The 15,099-nt window shown below is 42.3% G+C and overlaps 1 protein-coding gene across 9 annotated transcripts in view; it reads left to right on the forward strand.

The window, feature by feature from the left end:
* Fank1 (fibronectin type III and ankyrin repeat domains 1) overlaps positions 1–15,099 on the forward strand; it is a 79,910-nt gene that overhangs the window by 41,655 nt on the left and 23,156 nt on the right. For 8 of the 9 annotated variants that reach the window (XM_046448886.2, XM_046448890.2, XM_058580738.1 and 5 more), the window contains 2 exons: positions 11,551–11,728; positions 14,876–15,000. In XM_046448886.2, the coding sequence (XP_046304842.1) occupies positions 11,551–11,728; positions 14,876–15,000 (303 nt within the window). Of the gene's footprint in view, positions 1–4,648; positions 6,100–11,550; positions 11,729–14,875; positions 15,001–15,099 lie in introns of those variants that run through there. The other variant, XM_058580739.1, reaches the window with a different exon arrangement.

Consider the following 15,099-nt stretch of genomic DNA (forward strand, 5'->3'; position numbering starts at 1 on the left):
CGATGCTCACGCTGATCACTGGGCTGCGGTGGTGTTTGTTGGGCTTCTCCCTCTTTCCATACTGTGTGTGGGAAGGAAGTCTCTCTGCCCACCTTGCTTAAGGAATGGAGAATGAGGCTCCACTTTCTTAGGCCAGAGTGTTCTTGTACATTATTTGCACTTCTGTGTGGATGTTTGTTTTTTCCACTTCTCTTCATTCATGTATTTATTTTAGTACGAACTTGTGAACTTTTTTCATACCTTCAGTTGTAATCCAGTACTATTTATTTATTGTTCACACATTCTAGGTTTGACCATGGGGAGTTCCAATTTCAGTTTTTCCTATGCCTCTTGACTTCCCTTGGTGGTTAATGGGCTTTTAAATTTTTTCATTTTTAGCAATAATTAACTTTTTTGCACTATGTGGTGCTTCAGACTCATTTTGTACTATTCCTTGTCCCAGTTCTAGAATTGGCTCTTTCTCCAAGGAACTCTGGTTTCTTCAATTGAGGAATGTTCTTAGAAACCAAGACCTGGATGCTGATGTGCTCATTGCTGCTGGGGTATCATTGCTTTAGACTTTCTCAGCTGTCAGAGCAAAGAAATATGTGACCATATAGTGACTGTGTATCTACATGTCACATCTACAAACACTTGTGTAAGCTAAGCTGGGCATGAGTTGGTGCTCACCTTAGTTCATTTGCCATGTGGATCATTCTGGTCTCCTCCCCTGGTTTATCTGTAACTCTCACTATCTGCCATCCATTTTCTTATTGTTTTGTTCCAGTAGATTCCAGTATACCTGTACAGCAGCATGAGAATTACTCACCTGTAACCCTGTGGAACAATGTTATCCACTAGAGCACAGTGCTCACATCCAATTTCCTTTGCCTTTAGAGACTGCTCTCATTTAGAGTTACTTGGGGCGAAACCTTTCCACTCACCCCTTTAAGAGGCAGTTTCTTATGTTTGTAATGCAGTTAGGTTGTTTGGTCATATTCTGTATTTTGTCTTGGGAGTTCCCAAACTCCTAGGTGTTGCATGTGTTTTTATTCTTAGTGCTGCAAAGTTCTATGGGTTTTGACAAATGCAGCGTTGTGTACCCACTATTATAATATCACAAGAAAATAGTTTATTAGGTGAAACAAAGGGGAGTTTATTATGTTATCTAACCATTCTTCCCCCTGAAATCCCTGGCACACCCTGACCTTTTTAACAGTTCTCATAGTTTTGTCTTTTCCGAAATGTCTGATTTAGAATCATGGAGATGATGTATCTATCCTTTGCAGACAAGCTTCTTTCACTCAGCAACCTGCATTTAAGTTTCCTCCATGTCTTTTCAGGACTTGACAGATTTTTTTTTTTTTGTACCCAAGGGTGCTCCCACTGAGCCACATCCCCAGCCTTTTTACAATTTTTTAAAATTTTCAGGCAGGGTCTTGCTAAGTTGTTTATGGCTTTGTTAAGTTGCTCAGGCTGGCTTTGAACTTGCCATTCCCCTACCTCAGCCTCCTTAGCCACTGGGGTTCCAGACTTGTGCCATCACACCTGGCTTAACAGATCATTCACTTCCTGAAGGACCCTATTGGTTCTAGTTTTGGGCAATTATGAATAAAAGTAGAATAATATGTGTAAATGTCCACATAGTCAATATAAGTTTTAAAATCAATTGAGCATTTACCTAAATGCATTATTGCTGGGTCATATAATAAGACTATGTTTAACTTTTTTTTTTAAATGCCAAATGGTATTCCAAATCATTTTTGCATTCCCACCAGCGATGAATGAGAGTTCCTGTTTTTCAGCATCTTTTCTGCCATTTGGTAGGCTTTTGAGTTTTATACATTCTAATAGATGTGTAGTGTTATCATAATTTGCAATTTCTTAGTGACAAATGGTTCATCTTTACATATGCTTGTCATCTATATTATCAAGTCAGATCTTAATTGCTTAATTGGGTTTTCTAATTGTTGAAGTTTAAGAATTCTTTGTATATTTTGGCTTTACATCTTATATCCAAATGTTTTACATATCTACATGATAAATGTGCTTATTTCATCCTTATTCCTGAAGGGAATCTTGCTGAGTATACAGTCCTAGACTGACAGCTGCTTGTCCCTCTTTCTGAAGGTTTTATTGTACTTTGTTCTGGTTTGCATTGTCATCATTGAAGACTCTGCTGTCATTGTGACCTTTTTTTTGGTCAGTGGTGTGTATGTTCTCTCTAGTTGCTTTTGGGGTCGTATCACTACCTTTGATGTTCTGCTGTTTCATTTTTACATGTCTAGGCATGTTTTTATTTATCCTGATGTGTTTTGCTTCCTGGAGTTGTGAATTCTTGTATATATAAGTGTGTGTGTGTGTGTGTGTGTGTGTGTGTGTGAGAGAGAGAGAGAGGGAGAGAGAGAGAGAGAGAGAGACATTCAGACAGACACAGATTTGTTTTGAGACAGGGTCTTACAATGTTTCACAGGCTGGCCTTGAACTTGTGATCCTCCTGCCTCAGTCTACTGAGTAGCTGGGATCACAGGTGTGGACCACCATGCCCAGCCTCTTCTATTCTTTTTATTTTCCCTTTCTGGCTCTCTGATTAACTACATGCTGGATCTTCTCATTCTACTCTCTTATCCTCTATTTTATATTTTCATTCTTAAATTTGCCACTTAATCCACTCAATTTCATACTCCAACAATTATTTTTTTTTCGTTTTTATGATCTCCATTTGCTTTTTTCCTTGAATATTTCTGACCATTCCTAGTTTTGCCACTGTATATTCAGTTTGTAATTGAACCCTCTACTTCTTCATACTTTGTTCAGATATTCTGGATCTTACAATTCCAACTCCTCTGTTCTTAGAGACTGTGCATTCTGACTCTATTGCTTGCCTTCCTTGGTGTCTGCCAGTCTTTGCTTGATTTAAAACCATGTGGCTAACATGGCGAGCCTTGCCTTCAGGTAGCATTTGCTTCTGCCTCTGCAGGTAGTCAAGGGGCTTCCCTGAACCAGGATTACTCTGGATGCCCTAAAGATTTTTGATGAGAGGAGGAGTCTCAAAAGTCTACTTTTTTTGTTTGTTTGTTTTCTTGCTTGTTTTTTTGTTTGTGGTACTAGGGATTCAACCCAGGGCCTCGCACAGGCCAGCAGGTACTCTACCACTGAGCCACATGTCCAGCCCCTCAGAAGTTATCTTCTTGCTGCTTTCCAAGCCCAGTATCCCTGCAGCACAGTTGCTGTGTTTATCTGTCCTCATGGTCACTCTTCCCTCCTTCTGGGTGCACGGCAGGGCAGCTTTGCTTCTCCACGGCTCTGACTCTCTGCTTCTCCGCCAATGTATGTTCCTGGGTTTCTGTTTTCTGAGTGTTCCTGCAGTGGCTTTGGAACATTTCTAGTCTCTCTGGTTCCTAATTAAATTTTAACTTTTAATTTGGCAGAGAGGGATATGGGGAGAAAGGCTGGGCTGTCTTTTATGGCCCTTTTGCAAGAATAGATGTGCCTTAAAGCATCCCAAGTGTGGTAAAGTTACACTCTACTGTAAAGTGTAGTATTCTGTTTTTTGTGTCAGCTTGTCCTTCTGTTAAGCAGGCTTTCTTTTTTCTTATGACCACATCACTAATGCTGCACTGATCATCCTTGATGGGTCTTCTTGCAACGCGTGTCTCTCCAGACCTCACACCTGCTAGTTGTAGGGGTTGATAGTACTCCGGTTGCTCCAGGTGTGAGAAAATGGATCTCTTGCATACAGTTGTCAATATGTACCAAAATTAAACATATGTACATACAAAGACTCAATAATTCTGCTTCCAGGAATTTGTCTTGCCAATATTTTTTAGGTAATATCTTTATCACTGGGTGAAATTATGTTATGTTCGTGTTGTCTGTCATAATCATCATACAGAGAGGTTTCTTTTTAAAAATTGAGTTAAAGTCACACACGGCATACATAAACAACTGACAATAGCTTAAGTTAAAAAAGCAGGCTGCAAAACAGTACCTTGAATACAATGCCTTGTTGGAAAAGTTTTGTAAAATTTTATCCATATACTAATGATATTTTTGAAAGATTTTTTTCACCAAGCTGCTGTGTGTAGCTATCTTCTGTGGTCAGCAGAGGGTCTGTTAGAACTTTTGTTTCCTGCTTCAAAATGTCTGTATTGCTTGAGGCTTTTTTTGTTTGTTTGTTTGTTTGTTGTTTTGTTTTGTTTTTTAAATCACAAGTAGGAATTGTTTTAAGAAAAAATATTGCCATTTTGGAAAAATTTTTGTTAATGAAGAAAGAAGTATTTGAAAAAATTTCCAATATCTGAATATTGAAATATTTTTTGATACAATAAACCTTGTTTCTGGAAGCCCTGTTACTTCATGGTAGTTATTATACTCCTTGTTAAGCAAGAGTATGTCAAAATGCCCTGCATGTACCAATTGTCATTTGTGATTTGAGATATGAAAGGGCTGTATATTTACATACTGTAGTAAGAGAGTGTGAATAAAAATAAAAATTGTGGTTTAAAGTTAATTTCAAGTAGAAGCCCCCTATACATTTTAGGAAATTTAATGAAATGGTTGAATGGATAGGGGGTGGGGGAGGGGCAGGGAAAGAAGCTGGATGCTGGGAGAGGGACACCAGGTCTGAGTGGAGGTTGAAGGTTTTTTTTTTTGTTGTTGTTTTGTTTTTTGTCTTTGAGCTGAGATCAGAGCTGCACATTGGTGACTCGTGCAGAGAGGAAAATAAATTTTTCTTCCAGCTGTGTTTTGTAAGCAGGAGGAGAGACTTTTTGAAGGACATGATGACTCAGAAGCTACCTTTGAATTTTGTTTGCAGAACATGGTTAGCTGCACTTTGCAGAGAAGGGCTGAACATGAATTGTGACTGTGAAGGCATGTGTGGAGCCAAGAAACAGAAGAACATGAGAGCTGTCCCACAGCAGAAGCAGGGGGTCTCTTAGATAGGATGTCATTCTGCTAATTGAGAAGAACAATAACCATGATTTATAATTAATATCCAATTTATGGTCTGGATTCTTTATGTACTGACTACAATAGTACAGTATATTTTTCTGTGTATACCCTGGTGACCTATTCAGAGTAAGTGTGTTTGGGGAAATTTATGGTACTAAATTTGTAGTTATATGTTAAGTTCATCCAGCTCTTCTATTTATTATTTTCTTTTTATTGCAAACCTGTCTTGGGAAAGCTGTTGGAGAATCAGGGACATGGTTGCTGATTATCCAGGGATCCATCTTATTTGGAAAAGGCACAGCAGGTGGCAAATATCATGGGTTAATATAAACAGAATAGGTTGTAATGTAGTATAAAAAACATTATACTAAAGATTTCTCTACCTGGGATGTGAAGGTAAGGGTGAAATTTCTCTCCAGAGGTCTTGGTATTAGTTGGATACTCTGTTGCTATTATTATTAACTGGATTCATTTTTAGGTCTGGATTTTCGTTGGCCAAGTTTGCAGACCTTGTCACTGCCAACATAGGTGGAAGAAGGGTCCTTTTTCTTGCCCTATTGTTCTTCATTGCCCTCTCTGCGCCTCGTCCTTGAGGCATGAGCGCAGACATCCCTCAGGTTCTTGGGCTTTTCCTTTAGTTCAGGGACAGCAACTGGGGTGATTTTGGAGTGGAGCAACAGTCTCCCGAAACACTGCGGATCAGTGAGGGCTCAAGTCATCTGTCCTGCTCTCCTTATTCTGAATACTTGGCAGAGACCCATCACAGTAATAACCAAAAAGGTATAAAGAACAAAAGGACAGAGAATGGCAGGACAGGGGGCAGAGCAGGAAAGCGGCAGGGGAGGGCCACTTGAGGAGAAGATCCCCGAGTGGTCACGCCCCTGTTTCACACTGGGCTTTGTGCTGAAACTGGTTCACAGATCCTCGTGTCAGTCGGCGTCATTTCATTTTCTATGTACGGATGAGAGAGAAGAGTGGAATGGTTTCTGTTCCTTGCTGGATGGAGAGTGTTTCTTCAGGGTTCCTTGGAAGGCAAATGAGTAGCCTCAGAGTTGGAAGACAGTGTCACATTCTAGGGGATGACACGTTGAACTGGAAGTCAGGCTCATGAAATGAATTGAACTCGCGTGACAGAGGCATTAGAAACCTCTCTGCACATTTGAAGTGAGTAGCTGTCTATTTTTCATACCTACTGGTAAATAATATATAATCTAAATGTCAATAAGAACTGAGAGCCATAGAATAAAATGCAATATTGTGTGTTAAGATACTACTTATCTGTCCTGGTTAAATTACCTGCAACATATTCTGTGGAGTAATGCAATAGAACCTCATGAATATCTGAATCCAATCTGATCAGCTCAAACTAAATGAAACTGTATTGAACGGGGCGGGAGAATGAAGGAACCTCAGCTTACCCTCCTCAAAGGAGCTTAGTCTCTAGGTGGACTGAGAAGTGTCATCAGAACACAGAAAATACTAGGCTCCCAGCTCTCATGGAGTTTCTGAATTTGAGACTGAATTACTTTAGGTTCTACTTGTTTTGAAGTATAGCTCACCTGGATACCCATTTTCTTGGGAAATGAGTAAGAAGAGAATAAGGGTGAAAGTATATCCATGAATTCTTTTATTAAATAGTTTAGGCATAAAGTATATCAAATAACAGAATAAATATTCATTTGCTACCACCCAAGCTTAAGAAGCAAGACATTGCCAATAAAATGATTCTTCTGCCATTCCAGTCCTTTCCCTCCATTCTACACGAACACAGATTTTTAAATCAAGCTTCATGTAGATTGTATCTCGAAGGTCATTTTACACCTTTCTTTTGTGACTCAACCTCTGTAACAAGGAGTGGTATTGCTGGGCCATGAGTGTGTCCATCCTGAACTCCGCTCAGCCTCCCCAAGTCACTCCTAGACACTTCGCGGTCTGCACTCTCCAGCGTGGGGCATTCCCATTCTTCTCTTCATGGCTGTTGGCAAATATTGATTTGAACAAATTTGACAAAAATGAAATGTTGTCATTTTAATTGTGTTGTTCTGATGATCAGTGAGGTCAAGTGTATTTTGTTGGCATTCATTTTTTTGTTGAATTTGCTTGGAAATTACCTTTAGTATCCCGTTTTTCATAAGAATGCATATAAGCTAATCATATGCATTTTGAACATTTCCTAGTGCTTCAGATAAAATATCCCACCATTTTCACTGTAATTTAAATGTCAGTGACATACTGTTTTGCAAGAATATATATAGCAGTTTGACTTTACATATCTGATTTTGAAAGACTGTCATTTTATAGATTCATTGTTCCTTTACATAATAAAGCCCTGGAGCTCCCTGTTAGGCACAGCCTGAGAGGAAAGGGTAGAGTGTGAAGTTAGAGACCTGGCCCGGAACCTGGCTCCCCACACCGGGATCTGAGCCTTGAAATCTGCTTTCCCTCTTCAAGCCATGGTCTCTGCCTCTCCTGCCCTCAGCGGGGGTTGAGAACACTATGGATGGAGTGTCCTGTACAATGCCGTGCCTAGCACACACCGGCAGGAAATTGACGTTATTACAGTTAAGCAAAAGAAATGTCTTGCAAGCATATTTCCTATTTTGCCTTCCACCCATTACCTGCATGGAATCTCAAGCAGGGTTTCCATGTACAAAAAGAGTGAAATAGGTGTGTGTTTTGGTGTTTTTCAAAAGCATTACCCCTACTTTATGTTGGAGGAGGCTTTTTGATATTTTATCATGTTATTTTTTTCCTCTGTAGTAAATCTGAGAGGTAGGGCAGGATCCTTATTTATTCCCATTTTCCTGATAAGGAAAATCCATGGTAGAGCCAGGACAGGAAGCAGTTCCAGATTTCCACTCTAGGGGGCAGTGTCTCTGGTTGTCTTTTATGTTTAAGCTGATTTTTGTCCTTGAAGTGAAGGGCCTGGCTCTGGAATCAAGTTCCTGGGCTCTAATCCTTGCTCTGCTGCTTGATACGTGACCTATCTGGCAAGTTATGTGACCTTCATATGCAATAGTCTTATTTGTAGAGTGGGGGAAATTCTCCCACTTCATGGGGGTGTTGTGAAGTTTAAAAAACGTGTAAAGAGCTTAGGGTGCAGATACAAAGTGGCATGTCATTAAAATTTAACCATTAAGTAACCCAGGTTTGGGGGGAGATGGAAGTGGATGAAAGGTAAGGCTGGCCCTGATCATGTTGATAACAGGATGATGGCACAGGGGATTTGCTATTTGATGTTTTTATTTCTGAAAATTTCTTCCATAATAAAAACTAAAAGCATGTATAATTAAACATTTTTTCCATTTACACTTTTTGGTTTCTGAATTCTTTCCTTTAGATGCTTTTTAGGAGTAGGATCAGCAGTGGGATGTCTTACAATCATTGTAGAATGTGGCTGAACTGCTTTGGTACCTTGCGGCTACAATCCATGATCACACCAGTTTCACCAGAGCTTCAAACGACATGGGGTATCACAATGACATGTTTTGCATCCAATGTTATAAATAAAATTATACCTCACAATTATTTTAATGCCCCCTTTTTGCTTAGTAGAAACTGAGCATTTCCTTAATTGTGTTTAGCGGTGGTTATCATTTTAAAAAATCTCTATATATCTACTTATGTGCTTGGCACTTTCACCCGTCAGGGCTTTTTTTTTTTTTTTTAAAATATTTATTTTTCAGCTTTGGGCGGACACAATATCTTTGTTTGTATGTGGTGCTGAGGATTGAACCCGGGCCGCACGCATGCCAGGCGAGCGCGCTACCGCTTGAGCCACATCCCCAGCCCCGCCATCAGGGCTTTATAGACTCCATAGAGGAGTGGTAGAAAAAACTTATTTTAGCTGCCTAATTTTTAAGTGAGGGAGAAACTGTCCTCACTAGGTGGCTCTTAATATTTGGTTTTTAAAATTCCTTTTTCAATATATATTCATGGCAAAAATGTTTTTGATACTTTAAAAATCCAAAATGCAGGAATGCTTGTGATTGCCATAGTATCTCGATTTTGAGTGCTTTTGATTCCTGGGGGTCAAGTTTTATGCTGTAAGTACTGGGCCAAGCGTGCTCAGTTACTCTGAGGTGCAGCCTCTGCTGCTCCTCATCAGTGCTCCTCACCATGGTGTCCCTTTCATTGTGGACATCTGCTGTAGGAGGCCAGGCTGCAGTGGTCCCTTGTCAGTGAGATTTGGCCTCAGTAAATTTTCAGGTGTTTTTCTGGAAGGACAAGGAAACAATTCTGCTCCTGGTGTCTCTACCTACATGATGAATGTACTCGCCTCTTCTCTTTATTTCCCACTTTTCATGATACCAATTATAACTGCTAATTCCAATTCAGAGTATGCTCACCAGTCATCTCTAGAGCTTTTGAAATAGGATCAGCTGGTTTTAAGAAGACTCCTGAGTGGTCTGATATTTTTCAGGAATTTGAGTTTTATGGGATTGGCACTTTTGTATTAATTTTAATTATTATGACCCTTTTAAGAAAATTTGGATGCTAAATCTTCATATCATATAGTAGTTTATTTAAACTCTACGGGTTTCTTCTTTTAAAACCATGATTTGTAAGATAGCTTTTTACTATGGGTTTCTTATGTATTTGAGAGTCAAGTTTTATGCCATCTTCTAAGTAACCATGGGGACTGAATGGTGACAGTGCATGAAGTCTTTCATTACTCATGTTCACATTATTTACTACTTGGCAAATGGTACCAGGGCATAACAGTATTTTATTTGTCATATTTGCATGAGGACTTTCTTATGAAAAGCTTTTATGGTACGTAGCATGTACATAAATTCTCATATAATCACTCTTTTGAGCTACTTCTTATAGTATTGTTTTTTCATTTTTCATTTTTGGGGAAAACATTCAAGATAGGAAAAGTTGGAAGATCATGTCAATCACTTAAAGGTTACCATGCCAACTTGAATGCAAGTTCTGTTATAATTTTTGTTTGTAATCTTTAGAAAATTTAAATTTTAAACCTTAATTTATGACTTGAGATTGAGATAGTTTCTAACCTGGTTATTAGACTTAAAAAAATTGAGTAAAAGCTCCTCTTAAAAGATCTGAAACTTCTAACCAGGAAAAAGTAGAGTTTTAAAAGTATTGTGTGTTTAAAAAAAAAATTGTGCAAATTGTGCCTATGGATGTCTGTGGATAGGTTGCATACATTTTATAAAACTCATATAATATTTATGAAAACATTCTGGTTAAATAAAAAACAAAATGGTCAGCTTTAAAGTTTTTCAAAAGATTTTTTGTCTTAGGGAAGATATGTTACTTGTTATGCTGACAATAGGTTAAATCCCAGGTCGGAGGAGCCGGGCTGTAGTCATGGATTCACACACCTGTCTGCAATCCTGGCTTGCTAGGAAAGCTGGAACCGTGAGTTTACAGAGGAAGAGCTTGCTGCACCTTGGGACTGCTGAGAGTGCCTTCCTGCTGAAGTGTGTTCTTTGCTCAAGCTCAGAGTTTTTCTGGCTGTAGCTGCACACTGCCTCACTACTGGTTTTACCCACATCTGGGACCTTTTCCTGCCTGTCACTGTGGCTCTTGCTCCTCCATGTCCCATGCTGAGCCTGAGAAGGCAACTGGCTGGCTCTTGCCCCTGTGGTGTCTAGAGGTGGACCTGGGCCCAGCCTTGTTGCCCTCCTGGCCTCCACTTCTGGTGGATGTGGACTTCTTGGGCCCTCTTCCTTTCCAAGGACTGGGTTCCTGAAGGCCAGTGGACTGGGACCTCCGGTGTGGGAAGGCGCTGCCTTCACCTCCGCCCGCTTTGCACAGCAGCCCTGGACTTTGTTCAAACAATTTCCTGGCTTACCTTTTTTGGGTCAAGTTTTCTTATTTTAAAATTTCACTGTGGTTAAATCTGAGTTAAAAATGAATGATTTGGAGAATAAGTCAATAAATGGCAGACTTTCTTCATCCCAGGTCTACGTTTTACCCCTGTACGTCTAAGGGGCAGTGGGGCATGGAGTTAAAAGTTAGGGACTCGTAAGCCAGACCATTTTTTTTGGTAATACTGATTCTGCTGGTTACTTCTGTGTGATCTTGGGCAAGTTACTTAAGCTCTTTGTGTCTGAAACTGTTTGGAGTTGGTGAAGTTGAATGAATAAGTGTAAAGGGTCTGGGACAGTATCTGGCACAAATGGTTACACAATGCCACTGTTGCTGCCTCCACCCAGTGGCTGGGCCTGTGACTTGGCACTTCTGTCACTCTCATTACAGCTCTGGCCTCTGCTCTCTTGCCCTGGTGAAGCTTCCACTTTGGCCCGTTACTTTAGGATCCTAAAACAATGTGCTAACATACATATTTTAGGATGTTTATGATGAAAATACCGACACTTTTTATCACAGAATGCACAACTCTGTCTGGGCGTAATGCTGTAAGGTCCTGGTGGGTAGTGTTCTGGGGATTCCAGGCCAGCTGTCCTTGGAATTGACATATTGATTAGCTTCTGAGTTTGGTGTCCCCTCTGCTTTCCAGGTGTCAGCACCCACGTGTGCCTGACGGTGAGAAACAGTTGAGTCACTGAGCAGCTGAAGTCCACTCGGCAGTCTCTCTTCCTTATGGAAATGGGGTTCTGAAATTCTGTATTGTTCTTTTTTTAGAAACCATGCCATCCTCAAAGCCTCATCCACCTGTTGTGGGCAAAGTGACTCATCACAGCATTGAGTTATACTGGGATCTGGAAAAGAAGGAGAAAAGGCAAGGTCCTCAGGAACAGTGGCTTAGATTCTCAATTGAGGAAGAAGACCCCAAAACGCACACTTACGGTATCATTTATACGTAGGTGCAACGTTGGATTGCTTACCATTTTGCTTTGGTTTCCTGATCGTCTAAAGCAATTTCTATTATCTCTGGAAAGCCATTGCTTGTTTTGAAATTAGAAGAATGAGTCAGCACAATTTGCATTCATGCTCTTTTCTGAATTATAATTTTCAGAAAAAAGCATTAGCAGTGACTTTGAAATTAAGCCTCCTGTACCTTGAGAGCTTCTTTGACTTTGGAACTAATTTGAAGGTATGTTTTAGAAATCCAAAATGTAGAGAGAGAAACAGAAGATAGTCTGATGAAATTAAGCAAGGCTTCTAGCAGGTCATGTTCAGAGTTGTGGGATGAGCCCGAATGTGGTCCACGGTGGCCAACTTTCCTGATCTTACATTACTCAGTGTCCCCTTGCCATGTCTCTCCAGCTCCCTTCCTATGCACATGAGTGCACACATGAAGCATGTAAACCTAAGTGTTAATATCTCCAATATTTGAGCAACATTTCTTTGTATCAGAGGGAGGAAAAGGTAATCTGAAATGTAGTTACCATGGGAAAATAATTCCTGGCCTGACCACCTGAAGATGTTATTGTAATCATGCCATATATTCCTCTGTGATGGTGGTTTGCCTCTAAAAGCATGAATCCCACTAGTTTTAAGAATTTCTATGGGGCTGAGGTTGTGGCTCAGTGGTAGAGCACTTCCCTACCATGTGTGAGGGACTGGGTTCGATCCCAGGCACCACCTAAAAATGAACAAATAAAGGTATTGTGTCCACCTACAATTTAAAAAAAAAAAAAAAAAAAAAAGAATTTCTATGGAGAAGGAAATGAGGTGTCACCTTTTTCCCTTAGCCCTCCTGCCACGGTTGCCTGTGGCCTGGAGGGAGCCATCCCAGGTGTTGATTTGCTTCCTCTTGGCTCTTTCCTTCTGCTAGGTGGCCAGGTAGATGCTCACCTTGTCACAGGGAAGGCAGGTGCTCATGTCCCAGCATCATGTGTGCATTTGCACCGTTATATTCTCTCTCGAGACCAGGTTGCCCTGGGGCCAGGGAATGGCCTCGGGTGCTGGCTGGTATTGCTGAGTGGTGGCCCTGCTGCAGACCCCAGCTCCAGGGACATGCCTGGGCTCCTGTGGTCCCTGAGAGACTCGGATGCTCCAACTTGACACTAGGTGGCAGGCGTGCACTATGTTAGTCTTGACCTCTTTTGTTCTGTTCTGGCCTGTGCTCTAGATTGCATTAAACCAGCGAATGTCTTCCTTTAAAAAAGCAATTATCCAGACCATCTGATGATGGGCCTGTGAATTTAGGAACTTCTTCCCGACTTGGGCTCCCCTCCACGGCTTTTCAGAGACGGCCACCTGGTTTTGTGAGCTGGCCCTCGGTGGTCCTCCTAACCCTCTCATTAAGCAGGGCATTTTAGTCTGGTAGAATGCAAGTACCACCGTGGACCCTGGCCCACAATGCCCAACACCCATGTCGCCTTCAGGAGTGGGCTTTGCTCCTCTTTTCCTGCCTTCTATTCCTTTGTTCTATCCTGTAGGTTAATTTTCTTGTTAAATCTCGTTTTGTCAAATTATCTCCAGCAGGTGTCCTTGGCCTGCAGGATGAAGGTCAAGCTCCTTAGACTAAGGTTTGCTTCTCTTCACAGTTTGCCCACCGCTTCTCCTGTTGCCTCATCTCTGAGCACGACCCTCCTATTAGGTCTGCTTCCTGTCTTGAACATGCCTTGACTTTTTCTACAGTTGTGTCTACTCTTCTCCCTGTGCGTCAAGTGTCCCCCTTCATCCCATCCTTTCTCCTGCCAGGTCAGAGTCCCCCTCGACTGAGAATGTCCCTGTGGTCTGCCCTGCCCATCCACTCCTGTGGTAACTGGCCCCATCTCTCATCTCTCCATCCACTGGCATGTATCATTCAGTGCAAGCAATGTGCCCAGGGAATGTCCTGGATGCTGAGGACATGGCACTGGGGACAGGCAGAAATTCCTTGTGGCGAGGAAGACTAGTCATAAATAAGTGTGCCAGGTGTGATCTCTTAAGGCGAAAAACCATAGGAAAAGCTGGGGTCTAGGTGTGGGGGGGGAATTTCACGAGAAGGTAACTTCTGAGTGAAGACTTGAAGCCAGTGGGGGTACCTGGAACATTCCAGGCAGAGCAAGTGGCCAGTGGAAAGCCTTGAGGTGGGAGAGGGCAGGCAGCCGTCCAGGGACTCGGGGGTGGCGTGAACAAGGGCGAGGTTGGTGAGGTCATGAGAGCCTGTGGGTTGGGGGAGGACCTCTGGCTTTTAATGTGAAGTGGGAAAGCCAAAGGAGAAGGGTACGCGGGGCAGGCCTGGTCTGGCTCAGGCTCTGTGAGGACACACTGGCTGCAGGTTGAGCTCGGGCTGACGGGGGCAAGGCAGCATGCAGTGGGAAGGACCGATTAGGAAACTTCTGCAATAACTGAGGTGGGCGAAAGCAGAACATTTTGAGAAATGATTGAACTCAAAATACGTTTTAAAGAGTTTAAAGACTTGCCAGTGTAGCTGGGGAGGCTGAGGCAGGAGGATTGATAGAGCCTGGATGCTCAGGGGCAGCCTGGGCAACAGTGGGACATCCTGTCTCAAAAAAAAAAAAATGATTAAAACAGAGTTTGCCTGGTGGACTGACCTCATCACAAGCTGTCTGGGTTCTTTTACATGCACCGGGCCCTCCGGTTGCCGTTGGTTGCTCATGAGCTGCCAGCTGTCTTTAGGGCACTGCCCTGGGGTCTTTCCCTGCAGTGTTGGGCCTGAAGTATGCAGCTGTCTGAGAGGCAGCCTCCCCCACCCACGGAAGATCCCACTTGAAACTCAAATACATGCACGTTCAAACGTGGAACTTTGTCCTTTAAGGATAAGTGTCATGGGTTAGAATGATTACTTCTCCAGGGTACAAAACTGTATGCAAGCAAGGGGCCAGTCATGGGTGAGGACCTGTGGATAGGGAGGGCATGTGCTGGGAAGGGACAGAGGTGCCAGTGTGACCTGTCCTTTGTTCTCAAAGCATTAAAAAACCCATGACCAGCTCTGTACTGGACATAGACAGTATTCAAAAGTTGCTCCCCCCTGCCCTTGTCACAACCTACGCAGGATGCCTGTCAGATGACCTGGTGTCATCAGCAGTGTGTCGTGTCTCCTCCTGTCTAGGGGATATGCAACGAAGCACGTCATTGAAGGTCTGGAACCGAGGACACTATACAGATTCCGACTAAAGGTCACCAGCCCCTCTGGAGAATGCGAGTACAGCCGCATCATGTCGGTATCCACGACCAGTGAGTACACGGTGCTCGAGGCCGGCGAGTCCAGGGCACAGGCACGAGACGCAGTGCAGAGGCAGTGTCCTGCCTTTCCCCGGCCTCACAGAGCATTCT

Source organism: Marmota monax, unplaced genomic scaffold, assembly GCF_021218885.2.
Source record: "Marmota monax isolate L192 unplaced genomic scaffold, Marmota_monax_Labrador192_F-V1.1 WCK01_AAM20220418_F8-fsc00076, whole genome shotgun sequence".
In the NCBI taxonomy this organism is placed as follows: Eukaryota; Metazoa; Chordata; class Mammalia; order Rodentia; family Sciuridae; genus Marmota; species Marmota monax.